Here is a 17644-nt window from a genome sequence, read left to right on the forward strand (position 1 = left end):
GGTGGGAATGAAGAAATTAAATATGAATGTATTATATTGCTGAGCATTATAAAATTAAAATGTTAATCATGCAGTAATAGTCTGTGATATTTCTTATAACAGGAGTGTCTAAACTTCACCAAGACACTGTGTCCCCAGAAAAGTTACCAGATTGGGAAACCTGTTGGGAAACATGTACTAAGATGCAAAGCAGCTTTGAAATGTAAGAGCTTTTCAGACAATGCCTGAAATGGAGTAGCTAAGCAGCCAGTACATGCTTCCTGATCACTGTTGCAAGAATTGTTTTGCCCTGCATAGCTAACTGGAGAGTCTTGTTTGTGGCCCCTAATCAGTAAAAATACAGGCCAGTTTTTTCAAGCTTCATTTCCTAATGACTGTGCCTAAATTCATATTTAGACACTTCAGCTGCCCGGTTTTCAAAAAGGTGATAGAAATCTGCAGCTTTTGCTGATGTCTCTGACAGATTCACATATTTGGATCCTGTGAAAATCATGGTGTTTATATAGGTGCTCAAAAATTGGTTTAGATACTCCCTATCTGACAGAATTTTGATCTGTAGCATCCTACTTGGGTACATTGGCTCTGTGGGCAACGTCATGGAATGTCAGCAAACATTTTCTCCTGAGATAAAAGAAAGGCCACATACTGTGTATTTTTAATCTGGTCCTACAATGTTACAGTTAAGATCATATAATGAAACTCTTTGTATTTTTAAACCCATTTCTTTATTGCATTTTCCATAATGTTACTGTATAAGCAACTGGAAAATTCTAAAACTCTCATCTGTATCATTTCACAGAATATTTTTATTATTACTATTACTGGAACATCATCCTTTCTTTTCATGTTTCTGAGAACCACTATAACAAGCCAGGGTACCAGAGAGTTCAACATTTATAATACAGCATTTCTATAATAAAATCCATTGTAAAAACATGGAATCTGTATTATGACATCATTAGTAGCACAGTGATGAAAACAGATAGCAGAGCAAGCCACAGAACAGCAGTCACCATCTAAAAGCGCTGCATAATGTGGAGAGCTGTAGCCTCTCTGGTTAACTGCTAAAGACTGAATAGTCTTTGGAGGTTCTGTTCGCTCATGGTAGTTCCATCACTTGCAATGGTGATAGTGGAAGATGAAGTGTCTGGCTATGTAGAAAATTTAGGTATGAAGACATTTATCTTCTTGTCTTGTTCTACAGGACAAATACTGTTGGGTTTTTTCCTCACATTACATAAAAACTGCTTGGTTGCTCAATTAGTATGTTTTCTAAATGGAAGGGGGGCAATGCTGATGGCACCCACTGGTGTCACATGAGCTGCATTTAGCTCAGCAGTGTCCTTCTGTTCCTGTGAAAGTGTTTGGGAACCCACACGTTCTCCACCACAGCCAAAAACTTCAATACCAAGCAGGGAATGCTCTGGACTTGGGATTTCAGGTATCTTCTGTCATTTCTGTGGGAGATACGAGCTTCTTTTGCCTCCATACCCTGTTCTGCCAGAAGGTTGTAAGGCATGGAGTCTGGATATCAAAGGATAGAAGAATACAAATTTATGAATGCATCATTATATAGATAATTACCATTTGTATAGATAATTACCATTCACTCAGGGGCAGAAACTGCTCAGTGTCCATAGGCCCTAGGACACAGGGCAGGAACAGAAACATCTCTATAGGCTCCATAGCCTCTGGATAGTAGAAAACCCCTGAGCTTTTACGCAGGGCATTCCAATAAAAATAAAATCATAGACAACTCCAATTGATATATCAGAGTCTGGCTTGCTGTTTGCTGGTGGCATTAGCATTTGCTAACCTGTGCTAAGCCAATTTTGTGAGACAGTTGGGAGTTTAACAAACCTATTTCAGATTGTATTTTGGAAGAATCTCAAGCATGGGGGAAACTGGTCATGTTCTGTTCATTGCAGCAGATGGTATCCCATTTGGTGTTTGTTAGCTTTGTTTGCAGCTCAATATTTTGTTTCTAGGGGAACTCAGTAAGTTAAATAATTTATCTCTCTAATGCATCAAGAGTCTGATCCAAAGTCTACTGAAGTCAGTGCAAAACATTTGATTAACTACCACATACACTGGATAAAATGCCAGGTCCTGTATGTTGAAGAACATTTCAGATGCTCTCTAGTAAGAACAATACAGGCCTCTGTCTTTCAATGGAAACTTTTTTGCCTGCAGAGAAAAAAATATTCAAATAGTGATAAAAAGCTTAGCAGTTAAGAGTGCAGGACTGTGGAGATCAGGGTGATGTTCTGGCTGACTGTCCAATTGCTAAACCTCTCACTATTAAATTCCCCATTTTTAAATAAAGAATATAAATAATACCTTCCAGAAGCATTTGGAATTTAATCCTGTACTGTTAGCAGGCTGCTTTGAGGTCTTTGAATGTCCCATAGCGGTGCTAAGCTAATAATCGTTATCACTTAATATTCTCATCAAGCATTCTTACTCAAGGTGGGGTCTTGCATTACAAGGGCTAACCACAAACACATCGCCACTTTGCTGAGGAATTTTCAGAATGTCAGAAGCAAATTCACACCCTGATCCTGCAAAGAGTTTTGCAGGAGCAGAACTATACTGCCTTCAGCAGTCCTGCTATCCATACAGGGCTCCTAACAATGTCTGCGCGTGGAGGAAATTTTAATTCCATTCTTACAAGTATTTGAATCCCGAATAATCTAAAATATCAAAGAAATCAACACTTTAAAGACTTTTTTTTGTATTCCAACAAATATTAAATGCTTGTTCATTTGCAGCAACACTTTTCAAATTATTTGTTCACTAGTAGGGCCTGGGAACTGCTTTATTCTTTATTTTTATTCAAATTTCCTGTTTGTATCATCTTTGGTCATTCAAAAAATCAGTGCATATTAGCTCTACAGTGTGTCTGCATGAATTCCAGTTGTATTTTAGTCCTCCTAGTGGCCTATTATATTAACAATATTATAATCTGTATTTGAGGCATAGGAACATGTTCTATTACCAGTATCTCAAAGCAGTTTGCAGAGTTAATGCTGCAGTAACACTTCTGTATTGCTAAGGACAATAAATCTTCTAAAGCATTTGTCCAACAAATCCATTCATGTGGCTGGCTATCACTTCACGTACACATTTCTTTATTTATACACAAATTGTAGCAAAATCAATACAAAAAATACTACATTATTCTGTCACTGCAGGAAGCCCACTGTGGGAAGAGGAACCTGTCCTGGTTCCTCACACCAAATTCCTTCTTTGATCATTCCCAACATAGGTTTTCTCACAGCCAAATAGGGGGGTCAGACCCCACAGAACTGGGGTTCCCAATACATATTTCCACTGTGCTTCCTTTCTCTGACAAAGCCTCCAAAGCCTTGTCAAAATAACACCTCCCATTCTAAGAGGGGACTTTTATAGCCCAGATGGACTCAGCACAAATGTTTACCAGCCTTTTAGATCCTGTTAGCTGCTTAACCTGAACCTTGCTGGTACTCAGGGAAGGCAAGGTGGAAGGCAAAGGTCTGTCCAGCACACTTGTCCTTGACTCCTTTCTGTTGCGAGGCTGTGCCCCTCACAGAGAGTTTACACCCACTAATGCCTCCTACCAGATCCAAGTGAGAGACATTTTGTATGCCTGGCTGAACCACAAGTAGGATAGAAGTTCTCATGACCAGAAACAGATGTACTTGTATCTAAAAGATGAAGCAAACAAATCTAAACCCATAAATTAACTAAAATTCCCCTCGGATCACAGCCAAATGGTATGTATATTAATCAAAATATGTATCACTGTGTAAAGCAGTGTATTACTGCTTTAATTTTGTGAGGAGGCAAGTAGAACGCTTCATAAATCTCCTGGCTGTAGGAACTTCCATCTGCATCTCCACCAGTGGCCATCTTGGTGCCCAGCATTACTCTGCTTAATTCACAATGTTTCTTTTTGATCATCCTTTAGAGGTGGACAGAGGAATATCATCTACAGTCTGCATTTATGACATGAATTACATATTCCCTGCATGTAGCCCTGTCTCTCATTTCCTTTTGGATTAACCCAGATGGTTACAGAGTCACCGCCAAGGACTGTATCCTTGAGTTGTCTGGTAAACATGATATTAGTTACAATCTATATTTTTTCCATCATGATATATTTTAGTCTACTGGCTAAATTATTAATCTAATCTTAGCCTGTTTCTGTTCTTGGTGTTGTCACCACGAGCACAGGCATAGTGCTTTCTCCTGGTAGCTGTGGCAGATCCAGATTCTCTCAGGTACTGGGCATGGTGCAATATTTGAACATATACCAGGTGCTCCATAATCCATATATCAAACAAAAAAGCCTGTTCCTTGACCCCAGTCTCTCATGAGACAAGTTAGAGGGCTGAGCGAGGAAGCTCAATGGCTTCCTTAACCCAAGTCTTGTTTCTGATGGATACAGGCAGGATGGATTATGTATTTTGTATACTCAGAGTAGGCGTTTTAAGAGAGTGGTGGTCAGAGAAAACTGCAGCCATTGTGGAGGTGAGGCCAGGCAAAAGAACAAAGAGGATATGAGACCTGGCTCAGATGCTCTTTTGACACCAGGAGCATGTCTGTGGGATATGGATGGCACAGGAATCACAGCAGTGGAGTAATACGTCAAAGGTGAAGGCAGAAAATCTTTGTAACGTAACTGATGGGTAACACTGAAATGAGGCCTTGTAAGTAGACAAGTTCAATGAGGCCTTGCAGGTAGACAAGTTCTTGCAGCCAAGAACTTTGCTCCGCTGGTCTCTGAGGTGCCTTACTTGGCTCAGATGGTATCACCATGCTTCCCAGTTTCACCATTTTGGCACACTTCTTCATCCTTCCTTGTATAAATGGTAGGGAAGTAGTTCTTGCTCTCCTTGTGGGTTATGCCACATCCTACCACGTGCCATGGTCTTTGCTTCTTTGTCGTCTCTGTTTATCCCCTTGTTCAGTGGATGCTTCTGTGGTTCTCTTTCAACTTTTGGCAGGACACGCCAAGGGTGCAGCTGTAACACCTTCTTACAGTGAACTCTTCTGTTCTGTGAGAATAAACATAGGCTTGGGTCACAATGATGTTCTGAGCCAGCAACACATACACTGGGCACACTCCTGTGGCCACGTGCATGAGAAGATTGCTAACAATCCTTTCCTCTTCAGCACCTTGAGTGGGGAAGCCACGCAGGCAGACACCTGCAGCTCCTCATGCTTTCACAGGGAATCCAGGAGCTCCTGCCAATGGGCCCAAGTTAACAAACATGTCCTCAAGCACATCTGAAACAGCCATGAATTTCTCAGCTTTTACTTGATTATCTTCCAACTTTTTTTTAAATTCTTGATTAATTTTGGGTTGGTTATTTAATACATTGTTTGGTTAACTAATTCATGTAGCTGTTTATAATTATTGCCTTACTATAAAATCATCTTAATAGAAGGTTGATTGGGTTTTTTTTGTTTTCTTTCCAGTAGAATAACAAGTTATTTTATTATTCAAACAAGGCTTACTTCCTGCTGTTTTCAATAAGATTTTTAATAAATATGTAAATTTAAGAATTAATTTACTGCATACGTTTGGCAGCATGATTCTTGAACTGACAAAAGTTTGATGGATTGTAAAATTATCCTCCATAAAAATCATCAGTCATAGTAAACAGAATTTATCAACCTCTGGTAATTTTACAGCTTTTTCTTCATCTTATCTTCTGTTAGGAACTCACTTAAAATTGATTATAATGTAGTATGTTTCTAGAACCATAATTCATTCATAGATTAATTAGATTTTAGGTTAATATCCCATCATGGTATAGGACATGAGCCAACAGTTGTTTTCCAGTTGTTACAGAACTGCAGTAGAGAAACTGTTCCCATGTGGTTTAACTGCCAAGACTAATCACTAATCAAATTCAAACAACATAAAATGGAACATCCTTCATAGCATTTATTTTCTAGCTGACTTATACTATGGGCTCTTTATTGATACAACTTGGTGTGCTGCAATGAACTAAAAATTGCAAGAGAGGATTTATCCTTCTACTTTTATTTGGTTCTGCAGCCTGTATCTGAAACTCTTGCTCAGATTTTTGTGCCTCTGTCCCTCAGAATACTCGGCCCTACAGCAAAGATAAATTGTTTGCATACATTTAGAAAGTATGTGTAAATAACTGTACTGTTATATAGGATTTGATGGCAGATGAACATAAACATAGGTTTCCATTCTGCAATTCATGCTTTGCTTGAATCAGTACTGAAAATTGTGCAGATTGTAATGTCAGCTGAAGAGGTGGCAAGTGCAGTCATGTAACTAGCATCATTATTTGCATCTATCTGTCCTAGTTTTCTCTGATTGCAAAGGAACTTCTGTAGTCTCATCGCACAGGGTCAGAAAACAGTATTGCACATAGCTCAGGCTGCAGCAGGTTTACTGGGAAGGCAACCTGGGCTACAGCCTCTTCATCTGCTGCCTCCAGGAACACTTACCAGTGCAACACGTGGCATGATTGCCCGGCCACATTCCCTAACCCTTACTTCGGGAAGGTGGTATCCACATCCTTATAGGGGAGGGCACACCTAAAGGGCAGTGGGTTTTAGTTAGATTCATTAGAGGTAAAAAACCTCTAATATGTATAGAGTTGATTAAAATCTGGAGTAGAAAGGAAAATTACAACTTCAGGCTCCTAAAATAAACTGTTCTGGAGAGATGGAGTTTAAGCATGCCAATTCAGAATTTTTTAACAATAAAGAAGATCCTGCTTCCAAATGTGAAAATTACCACCTCTGTATTTCTGCTTGGTGAGAGCTTGGAAGAGGTATCGTTCTGATGTGTGTGCACTATGTATGCAAACATGGAGGCTCCCTCCGCAGCGGCTAAATGTGCAGCCACGCAGGTGGGTCTAGAAAGATGGTTTGTCTCTTCCCAACTGTCCTCCTTGGAGGCTAAAAATGAGAAAACTATTTGCTGTGGAGCTCATGCCTTTGTTTAAATTACCTCTATGCATCATCTTTAAAACTTGTAAGAAGGGACATTCCCTTTCTTTCCGCTGTAGGTCTTCCAGCAGAGATTCGTACTCTTTGAACCCCCCTGCAGACAGCGCAGCCCTCTTAGTGCATACAAGCAGCCAGTTTTTATAGCTGGGAGAATTATTTCTACACGGTTTCTTCATACTGCTGATTTGCTCTTGATGCTGCCACGTAACATTGCTTCTTCTCTATCTGCTGCTTATGTCTTTTTGCCCTTAGGTCAGCTGATGTACCTTGGATAGTCACAGGCTAACCTGAAGTGAATGTAGTCCAGTACTCAAAAGAGAGGATTACTAGCATGAAAAATCATTACCCACTACCAATTACCATTTGCAGTACAGTCTTGAAGTGCAATTCCGTTTTCCATCAGTATGCTAGGTGACTGACATACAAACATTACAGGCCAGGAATTCAGACATCACTAGAGAATGAGAGGATAAGTGTCTTTGTAATTACCAAAATAAATAGTCTTGTTCAAAAAAGCCAAAGGTGGAAGATGAAGACAGGTAAGAACACAGCTAATACTTAGAAACGGTACTCTGAGAATAGTTCAGCCATACAGAAAAATGACCCCGATTACTGAAAATGTCAGTGAGATTGTATGTTGTATGAGTACGATCCTGCATTTACTCAGTTTGAGAGGAATTTTTTGCTACAGTCAAATGTGGGATAGAATCTGTCTCTTTAAGAACCTCATTTTGTATTAGATTTAAAAAATCTTTCTTGAACTCTACTTTTTCCCCTTCTTGATTCGGTTCTGAGTAAGTATCCCAAATTAAAAAAAAAGACAAAAACTTTCAAACCTCTAATCTGGGATAAAATTGTAGCCCCTCTTTTTATAAAGTCCCTTCTTTACTGAAACAAACAGCCATACTTCCATGAAGGTAAGGACAACTACTTTCATTCAGTAGGACAAACCTCTGTATACTTAAATGCTGTGGGGTGAAATACAGTGCTGAATACTGAAACGGTGACGTTACTTAGGACTGCATAGTTCCAATACCATTCAGTAGGTCAGCACTGGCAACATAACCCTCAGCATAAATCTGTCAGAGAAATAGTATTGAACTTCAAATGGTTAAGTCGAGTTCAGTAACTTTGTCAGCAATCTTCTCTTTCAGTATGAATTTTTTTTCACTGTGATTTTTTCCCCATCACTAGAAAATCAGAACAATTTTGTTATTTAACTCCCTCTATAAGTAAAGCTAAAAGGATCTCTGAAAAATAAAGTGTATCCTATGCATGTATTGTTCATTTTCAGCCTATCAGGTTCTAAAAACTGAGTATCAGCTTCCTTTCTCACCATGGTTATTTCTTTCTTAATGCCTTGTGCTGAGCCTCTGATTGCAGTAAGCATTGCTTTTAGTGGGTAGACGCCCTCTGTGAGAAGCAAAATTGGTTATTCCACCAATGCGAACAGAGTGAGGCCCTGCTTTACCTTCTGGAGAAAGTACTGGCATTTAATTGCTTTTCTTTTTAATAAATCCCCTCAACACACTTGACTGAGCACCTGCATTGTGACCATTTTCCAAGATATTGCCACTTAGAATTATATTTTCTTATTCCGTTTTAAATAAACTTTGTCCATGCACAGCTGATGCAGCCAGTGGCCATTCTGAGGCACTGCGAGAAAACAACCATATTTGTGGCATTCAGTTTATAACTGAGCAGAAGGTAAAAAAAATAGATTTACCTGCCCCTGAATCTGGGATGTGAAAATCCTGGTTTATTAAATAATGCAAAAGTTCAAAGAGGGTTGGTATATACCTAATGAGGTCAAACAGTCTTGTCATATCAACAAAATAATCGTATACTTTGTAAACTATGAGGATGGTATTCTTGGCATTAGAATGCTGAATGTACCTAGTCATCATGTTATGAAAATTATGATTTTGCAAGCGTAAGGCTCAATTCACTAAACTATCTTTTATCTCCTAAACCACGCAAGAATTCAAGCTCTAGACAACGTCAAAACTCCTCAGTCACCTATTCATTAAGCGATAGCTGTTTTGTCCAGATCTGCAGTTATGAATCATACACAGTTCATGCTAATCAGCTTTATTTCCTCTAAAGTAATTTACTTACAATTCAGGATCATCAGAAATACTGTCCTTGTGATACTAAAATATATTTGTAGACTGTTATACTCTTAAATACAGTAGGCAAGTTTTGGTTCTGTTGTTGTTGTTGTATTACCCATAATGCTGTAAGTGGATGATAAGTACCTGTGTATATATGGCTTTCCTACAAACTGCTGGACAGACTAATGAACTTAAAAATACTTCATATCAGTGCATTTTTTTCCTCAAGAAAAGAAACTGGCACTTATTGTTTATCTTGAAAATCTGATGGTGTGTCTTTGAGAATGTCATTGTCTGCTACAGAAAAATAATCATGGGATTTTTACTCAAGTAGAAAAAAGAAAAGTGATTCATTATTTCAAAAATTATTTTACTGTCAGTCCAGAAGATAGATGAAAGCTTCAGACAATATACAAGGGAGAACAAGGCTTATCTTATTATTTAAGGTTATGCTTTAAAGAGAAAGAAGTTCAAACATCACATTTTTAGCTCTGCTGTAATACAGCACAGGTCATGCAGTTACAGCTTTCACCTTTGTAGTTTCCTGGATGTGACTGTACAACTATTTTCACTGCAGAGTGCTACCTGTCCTCCTAATGTTAAATGAGATCTGGAGATGGTTCACTTTCCACAGTCTACCATTGCATTCTGTCCTGGCTGGCTGATAGAAAGCTAGTACCTGGTAATTCGAAACCAATCCTTTTCGTGTTGCACCTTTCTCCCGCAAACTGGTCATGTAACGCCACTGAATTCAGTGGGAAGTTACTTCCGATTACACCAGTGTATCTCTGATCAGAATACTGCTCTGTATCTCAATACACCATTTTAAAAGAAGCTATGAGCATATTCAAAATGTCCTACTAAACAGGTTATATATGAGCAACCTATGTAATGCTGCAACTACATACCCCACTTAGACCCATTGTGTCATAAATACAGAGCAATTACAGGGCTAGAGGATATCTAAATTGGTAAAACTCTGAATTTAAAATAAGAAACATTGTGGGATCAAATTTACCTTGAACATATGTGGACAAAGTGACAATTTTTAAAAAGGTAAAAATCTAGAAAATTGTTTTCCTTCACAATAAAGTTTTAAATAATAACAAAAAAAATAAAAAGCGAACATACTTTGTATCTCCTATTAGAGATCAGATCTGAAATGAAAGACCTTGAGTTATACAATTAAGTATTGATTTTGTTGATCTATATTTAATTCTCATAGCAATTTAGTTGTTTTTACCCAATAGTGTTTTGCAGTTATACTTCACTTGAAGCAATGCCCTTCTTGCTTTTGTGTTAATCTAAAAACTAAATTGACCAGTGCATGAGAGACATAAATAAAGTTCATTTTATTCTTGTGTGTAACTGATTCTGAACCCTTTAAAGTGCTGGTTAACTAAACTTAGACAGCTGGAAAATACATTTATCCTGCAGAATGGTTCATTGCTAATTCTGGGCTCTGGCACTCCTTACAAGCATCGCCTGACTTCCAGGCAGTTGGAGCTTCTGCATGTTACCATATAGAAGAAGCGGACTTGCTGTTGCGTTCCTCTCTGCATGCCAACTGTGGGGTCCTTTGTCCCTATGAACCAGCCTGTCCTTCCCTGCTCCTTCCTCTTAGACCTGCAGAGTCTTTGTGCCATTCAGAACAGCTACGGTTGTGACTGGTCCTGAAAATGCATTCAACCCAAATGTAACCTCTCATTTTTAAAGTTTAAAAAAAACTAATTTGATGTATTAATGTAAAAATAACACCTATTTATAATGTATCAGTGTAACTGCAGGCTAGTTTTGTTTTCCTGATTTGCTGTGCTTGAAGTGACGTGCCAGATCCTATTATATCACTAACAGGTTTTAGTTACTCCCTTTAGGATGTTGCCAACAAGGAAATGTTATTCTGATTCACGACTCGTGAGTTTATTTCAAAGTGATGTGGCTTGTGAAGAACATCTGTATCATGTCAGATAGAGTTTGTCCTCTTCTGACAACTAGTCACTGCTCTCAGGTGGTATAAAGCACCCCATACTGACTAGCGAAGAAAGTCCAGTGGTGGGAAGCTCCCCACTTACACAGAGTAGAACAACAAATGCTCCCCATACCCTAAGGCTATAACGGTATGGATTTTCTATACACAATATAGAGTAAGTAAAACAAGCTATCCATTGATCTGCTTCAGGATGATGGGCCAATGCTTTTACAGAGGCACTGTGAAAATCAGTCCTTTTCTGCACTGAGCCTTTTTTTTTTTTTGCCTAGACCAAAATCTGTGCCTACATGTTTTTATCTTTTCCCTTAAATTAATACTTAGGAAAATGCATAGTGACCACTCCGAATGCAGCAGACACTTTCGTTATTCATAGAACAGATGCAGGATAGTCAGGAGCAAAGTCAGCACCTTCAGGCTGAAACAGCTTTAAGTATTATTTCTGAGAAGAACCCTGTCTGAGAGCAAACCTTTTTTTTCCTGTGGTGATAAAACCACCTGTTCACTATGCAGGAAGTCACTCCTAATAAAGAAAAGATTTGACTGGAACCCATGACTTAGAGGTTAGGTGCTCTCTACACTGTTACCAAATCTCACCCAGTTCTCGTGGATACAAACCACATCTGATCTGCTGGCAAATGTTCCTATCTGCAGGAAGAGCTACCGATTCACATTAGCGTGACTCTCAAATGCATTAATGAACTAATTACTTTAAAATGCACAATACTAACATCTCCAGGCTAACACTTGTTGTTTGTTACATCTGTGACTCTGCTGAAGTTAGTAACAAATCTACATGAACAAAACTAAAGACACTACTTAACTGCATACACAATTTATCAAACAAATTCTAATAATAGCTGCTTTGGTTTTTGCCTTTTGATTCATCTAGCAGCTGTTGTGACTGCCATGAAAAATAAGAAACTTAATTAAGGATGAATCTAAATAAATACTCTTTGGTAATTTTTCCAAATTGTATCCATAGTAACTAGAGAAAAAAATCTTATGGAACTTGGGGTAACATGTGTTCTGAAACACCAACTTTAAAGAAATTATCAGTGACTTTTCAACTCTAGGAATGTACATAATTTTGTTACTGTGGGAGGAAAGGATTTGTTGTTTATGCAGATTCTTACATTAATATCTCTGCTTAAAGTTTTCTTTATTTTTGCTCATGGAGCTCAGGCTGTGAATGAGTTTTCTTCTATGTGCCAAGGACTAGAATATCATATTTTAGCTTTCTAACTACAAATATATTTTTATTCCATATATGATTTAACAGAAAATTTAACAGATTTAAGTGCAGCTGTTCTAATAAAACCTTGAGATAAGATCATATTGTACATATTGTACATCTGGTATCTGAGTACAGTTCTAGAATATTAATTCCCTACCAAAAGTCCCATCCAGATGACCCCACATTCTTACCTGATTATAAAATTAGCAATAGGTGGCCTGAAACAGTGTGTTGTAGCCAAACAGATTACACCGACATCAAATGAGAAAACACAAAGTACTACTTTCCACATGACACGAGCATTACCTTTGCGTACTTGCATACTATTGCAGTAACGTGTTAAAGAAAGGAAAAGATACTTATTTTTTTTTTACAAAAGCATGTAACTGGGCATTAAGACATTCAAAAAGGACAACTGTATGTCAAAAAAAATCCATAACTTAGTTCTGAATTCTGGCTCTATTTTAGTAATAAAATTTGCTACAACTTTTAGAAATAGTTTTCCCTTTAATTCTTGATGTATCGTAGAGGTCGTCTTCACTACTCTGTGTATCTTTTGCCAATGGGTTTCACTGATGGGCTTCACTTCATTTCACTTCAATTTCATTTGATTCAATGATCTTGCATAAAATTTGTAGAGAATATTTTGTTCCCTACACTTTCTCTAATACATTTTATAAACTGTTAGCCTTATATTAAATGAGAAACTAGGGTGTGATTAAAGCAGGACTAGTCTAGGTTGTGCTTGTAGGGTATAATAAATTATTGATGCTACATATATGCAGAATATACCACTGAATACATTCCAGTCTGTCATGTGGTTTAAATCAGCCAGCCGGAGATCCTACTCTTAGATACTTCATCTGGACTGCTCTGTGCAGCAAATACTCTAGGTGTCTCTGCTCCCCCTGCCCAAAAGTTGAAATTGGCTCCATTTGAATCAATAAAAGTTTTATCATAGACCTTCCTAACACCAGTATTGACTTCTTGCAGACCCAAGTCTGTGCTAAGTAGCCACATTCAATTTATCTAAAGAAAAGCTGTGAAGTGGGAAAAGCATACACAAAGAAAAATCATTTAGTCTGTCATATAATAAAGTATTTTAGGTTTAGTACTCTAAAGAGCAAAAAGTGCTAGTATGTACGTTATTGATGCCATGTCTGAGAATTTTCTCATCTGGTCTACAGAGAAGTAAAACTACTGTTTCAGTAATAGTGTATAATATTTTAAATGAGGGCAAAGGGAAGAACACTTTAAGCTGAAGTTGTGGAGAATTTTTATTGAAGGCTCCTAAATTTGTGTTTGTTCTCGTTACCAAGGGTTATATTCCTCTATTTCAGAAACCATTGTAATTACAGATATTGAAGACCTTAGTTTTAGCTGTCATCTAAAATCAGAATCTAGCGTAACATCCCCTAAAACCGTTTAGACTGAAGATTAATTATTGAACCAAACAGAAAATTTTCATTTACTAAGACTTTCACATCTCCTGTTGCTTTCCTTAAGTTTGTTTGAACCACTTCATGAAAATACTAACGTAATCCTGGCATTGTTAGCTTATGACATATGACAAGATCACAACATAAAGTCATTGGACTGGCATTTTGATTTTTATCTAACTAGCCATAAAAACAAGCAATCAATCTACGTAACAATTTGTCTTCCTCTTGCCAAAGATTTCCAGGGCTAAGCAGCACAACATTTGACTTACTTGAAACTTGAATTCTTCAAGAAATTCTAATGACCCTTTACAACTGCGTATGTAATGACCCACATCATCCATACATCTGGCCATGCTGTATTTTCAGTGCGCTTAAAATATCATTTCATTTTCTATCGAAACCAAAATACTAATGTCTTGGCTTGACAGTAATTTACAGATTCAGTCTTCGCTATCTGATGGTAATACCAAAAATGAGGAATGGCTTGCACTCTGACAGCGTATCTCAGAATTCTTGCATCTTACCTCTCCAAGAGGTTGTTGAATGTTGAATGTAAAATGTTGAACGTTATCTCATATTTCTGTGATAATATTATCTGTAAGAGGAGTTAGTTACACAGATTTTGAAACACCCTGTATATGAACGGCAGGTTATTTTTATTGAACTGCTCCCTATGCAGTTCCCTAACCATTCCTTGGTCAGATCTCTGATTGAAAAATACCAGTAGCTAACAAAGGGATAAAATCACTCTTGTATAATCCTACTGTGCGTTTTTAATATAATGTGCTAATACATCGTCCGGTGTTCCCACAGAATTACAACACTTCTCCGAGTAGCCCTGGCCAATATCTGATTGATTCTGCTCTGTGGGGATTGGCCCAGTTCAGTATAATTTCCTGTCTTGTTGCTTTCTTGTCTATTAGAGAGGGTTTGGGTCCGTGGAAATCAATAGGCTTACACATGCAAAACGTGAGGTTATTCTCCAGCAAGTTTAATTTGCATCTGTAATTTATGGAAAATGCTATTTTATTCTCTGAACATGTCTATGCACCTTTTTTTAGCAGACTCCAAACAAATACCTGTTTAAACATACCCCCCAAAGTATTCTTAAAGGAGAAGATGAAAATTCCTGTGAAGATGCTGGAGATGCTGAACCCATGCATACCCAGGATCTGCTGCTGAAGACGTTAATAGCACTTAACTGTTTTGTAAATGGAGTCCTATTTGTCTCAGCAGAATCACTAAAGTTATGATTTATCCTAAAATGAATGTTAATGTTCTATTTAATTATAACAGATATTCAAGCATCTAACAATCTATTTCCTTTAACCCTGTGAACTTTGGAAAGACGGTAATTAGTGGTGCACAGTAGGATAACCTTATTTTCGTAAGAAACATGTTTCTAATATTTCTCTCACTCGTTACAGAAATTGAAGCAAACTGAAGAAACAAAAGAAGATTCCCAGAATAGATTATCTAAAATCTCCCTGGAGTCTCTCAATAAATTTAACAGCAATAACGTACTTTCATTTGAAAAAGAGAAGAACTGTCTGAACAAGGTTGAAGGACAAAAGGAAGAAAATGGAAAGAAAGAAGCAGCTTCCTTAAATAGCTCGGGCAGGCACGACATGGACAATTTAGAATCCTTGAGCGATTCTCTATACGATAGCTTCTCCTCTTGCGCCAGCCAAGGCTCAAACGATGTATAGAGACACTTTCCAGTGGGCTGTGACTGCGGCACGTAACGGAGCTGAAGGCGAGTGAGGAGTGAGGGGGGAGAAGAGACAGTTGTTGGAAATTCTCACTCCCAATTGCTGTACTGACAGCAGGGTGTTCTGACTTCTCACCACACAGCAATAAGAAAGGCGAGACGGCAGTCATCGTGATGCGTGAGACTCAACACTGAACACAATGAATGGTTACACAGAATAAAGTCTTAATTTTGCACTTTTGTGAATATTTGTACAGTTGTAAATATCTTGGGAAAGTATATTTGTAGGGATAAATGACAGCAATAAATATTAAATCGGTGCTATGCTCCTGTAATGGCAGATTACTAACTTAAACAGATTGATGTTAATATTAACAAGAAAAGTTAGATTTTTTAAAAAGATTTATAATTGTTCTAGTCTTAAAACTGTATGTAGAAACACTGCGTTACCATAAACCTGAGCCTGCCAAATTATCTGTAATAAACTTCCTTGGACTCCCTTTTACAAAACGTATTTTAATTTTAATTTTTAGTGCAATTCCATACAGGTGTTCTAGGGAAATGTGCATTTCAGTTCTTACAGCTTCACAACAGGTGTCTTATTTCGCAAAGGTTTTGACTTTTGACGTGGCAAGAAAATGAATAGATTAAAAGGCCTGATACTGCTAGTATTGACTTCATCAATCATGCGCATAACTGTTTGAAAGATCAGGGTCAAAGTAATTCACTGCTGACACAAACGGGAGTCGTGTATGAATGAGAACTACACAAACCGCCCTGTACTTCTGATTGCAGCATAGTTCCTGTGCTTCCACCTCGTCTGTACTCATTTCCTATCAAATTATGAATGTAGCATATTGTGTTATCTTTTGTAGTCCCCATGTGGTCTTAATGAAATTGTAAACGCTAAAATTATTTTTAAAAATCAAAACTCAACTCCTGTTTGTGACACACTTAAAGAAGATGTTGGTGCTAACCAGTACTAGTTCAAACATATCTAAGAGCAGGGGGATTGGCCTGTACTGGGTGTTTTTGTTTTTTCTACAAAGGTTGTTTATATGTAAGGGAAAGTCTATTTCAAAGGTTCTGTGTATTTTTTCTAGATGTGAAGTATTTATATCTGCTTTTTGTACAGCAACCTGTAAACTAGATATATTTGGGATATTTCTAGACTCTACAGTTTCTTTAGCACATGCCTGTTAATCTTTGAAATATTGTATGATCAGTGTTAATACTTTGTGCAATTTGTTATATTTTAAGTCATTTCCGCCGTAAACTGGCATCGTCTTTTTTGACTTTTAAGAAATTTTCATCGAAACCTCTTTCGTAAATAAAACATCTCTTGCACGTGTGTGCCTGAAGAGGGGTTTTTGGAAGGGGTCGGTGTAACACCCGGGGGGTGAGGGTGGGCGCCGTCAGTCCGGCCGAAGGAGCGGCACAGGCGGGGGATGCGCCTCCGTCAGCGGGGTGAATTCGCGACACGACGACTGAAAAGCGATTTAAGCTTAATTCAGACTCTGCCCTTGCAGGTGAGGCTGTGAAACCGTCCAGGAGAAATACGCGGTTATCCGGGGGGCGCGGGGAGGAGTCACCCCCTCAGGCTGAGTGAAAACCGGGCGGAAAAGGGGGCGAAAAAGACCGTTCCGGCACGGACGCCCGGGCCCGCAGCACCCAGCCCGCCCCGCCCCGCCCCGCCCCTCAGTCCGGGCGGGCGCTGCCGCTTCCCCGGCCCGTCGACGGCTCCCGCGCGCTCCCGCCGCCTCAGCCCCGGCCGCGGCCCGCCAGCGGCTCCCCCCCGCCCGCCCCGCCGCTCGCGCTCGCGCCTCAGCCCCGGCCCGCCAACGGCTCCCGCCGCCTCAGCGCGCGCCGCCGGCGGACAGGCGTCAGGGCGGCCCGGGCGGGGGCTGCCGCGGCCGCTCCGGAGCCGCCGTCCGCCCGCCGGCAGCGAGGTACCGACCCCCAGCCCGGGCGGGTGTGGCGGGGGAGGCAGGGGATTGCCGCACCGGCACGTACGCGGCCACCGCGCCCCTTCCCTTCCCCCCCCCCCCCGTTTTTTGGGGTTTTTTTTTTACACTTGAATTCCCTCTCAGGAGGCCGAGGGGAGAGGGGACGGCGGCTGCCAGAGTGAGGGGCCACGCGCGGGGCCGCGCCTCCCCTCAGCCCCCCCCCCGG

At 39.4% G+C, this 17644-nt stretch overlaps 1 protein-coding gene across 4 annotated transcripts in view; it reads left to right on the plus strand.

The window, feature by feature from the left end:
- NCKAP5 (NCK associated protein 5) overlaps positions 1-16819 on the plus strand; it is a 431510-nt gene extending 414691 nt beyond the window's left edge. For all 4 annotated transcript variants that reach the window (XM_074828613.1, XM_074828612.1, XM_074828616.1 and 1 more), the window contains one exon: positions 15189-16819. In XM_074828613.1, coding sequence (XP_074684714.1) covers positions 15189-15470 — 282 coding nt within the window. In that variant the 3' untranslated portion in view covers positions 15471-16819. The remainder of the gene's footprint in view (positions 1-15188) is intronic.
- Positions 16820-17644: the final 825 nt, after the last annotated feature.

This window comes from Strix aluco, chromosome 6, assembly GCF_031877795.1.
Source record: "Strix aluco isolate bStrAlu1 chromosome 6, bStrAlu1.hap1, whole genome shotgun sequence".
Taxonomy (NCBI): domain Eukaryota; kingdom Metazoa; phylum Chordata; class Aves; order Strigiformes; family Strigidae; genus Strix; species Strix aluco.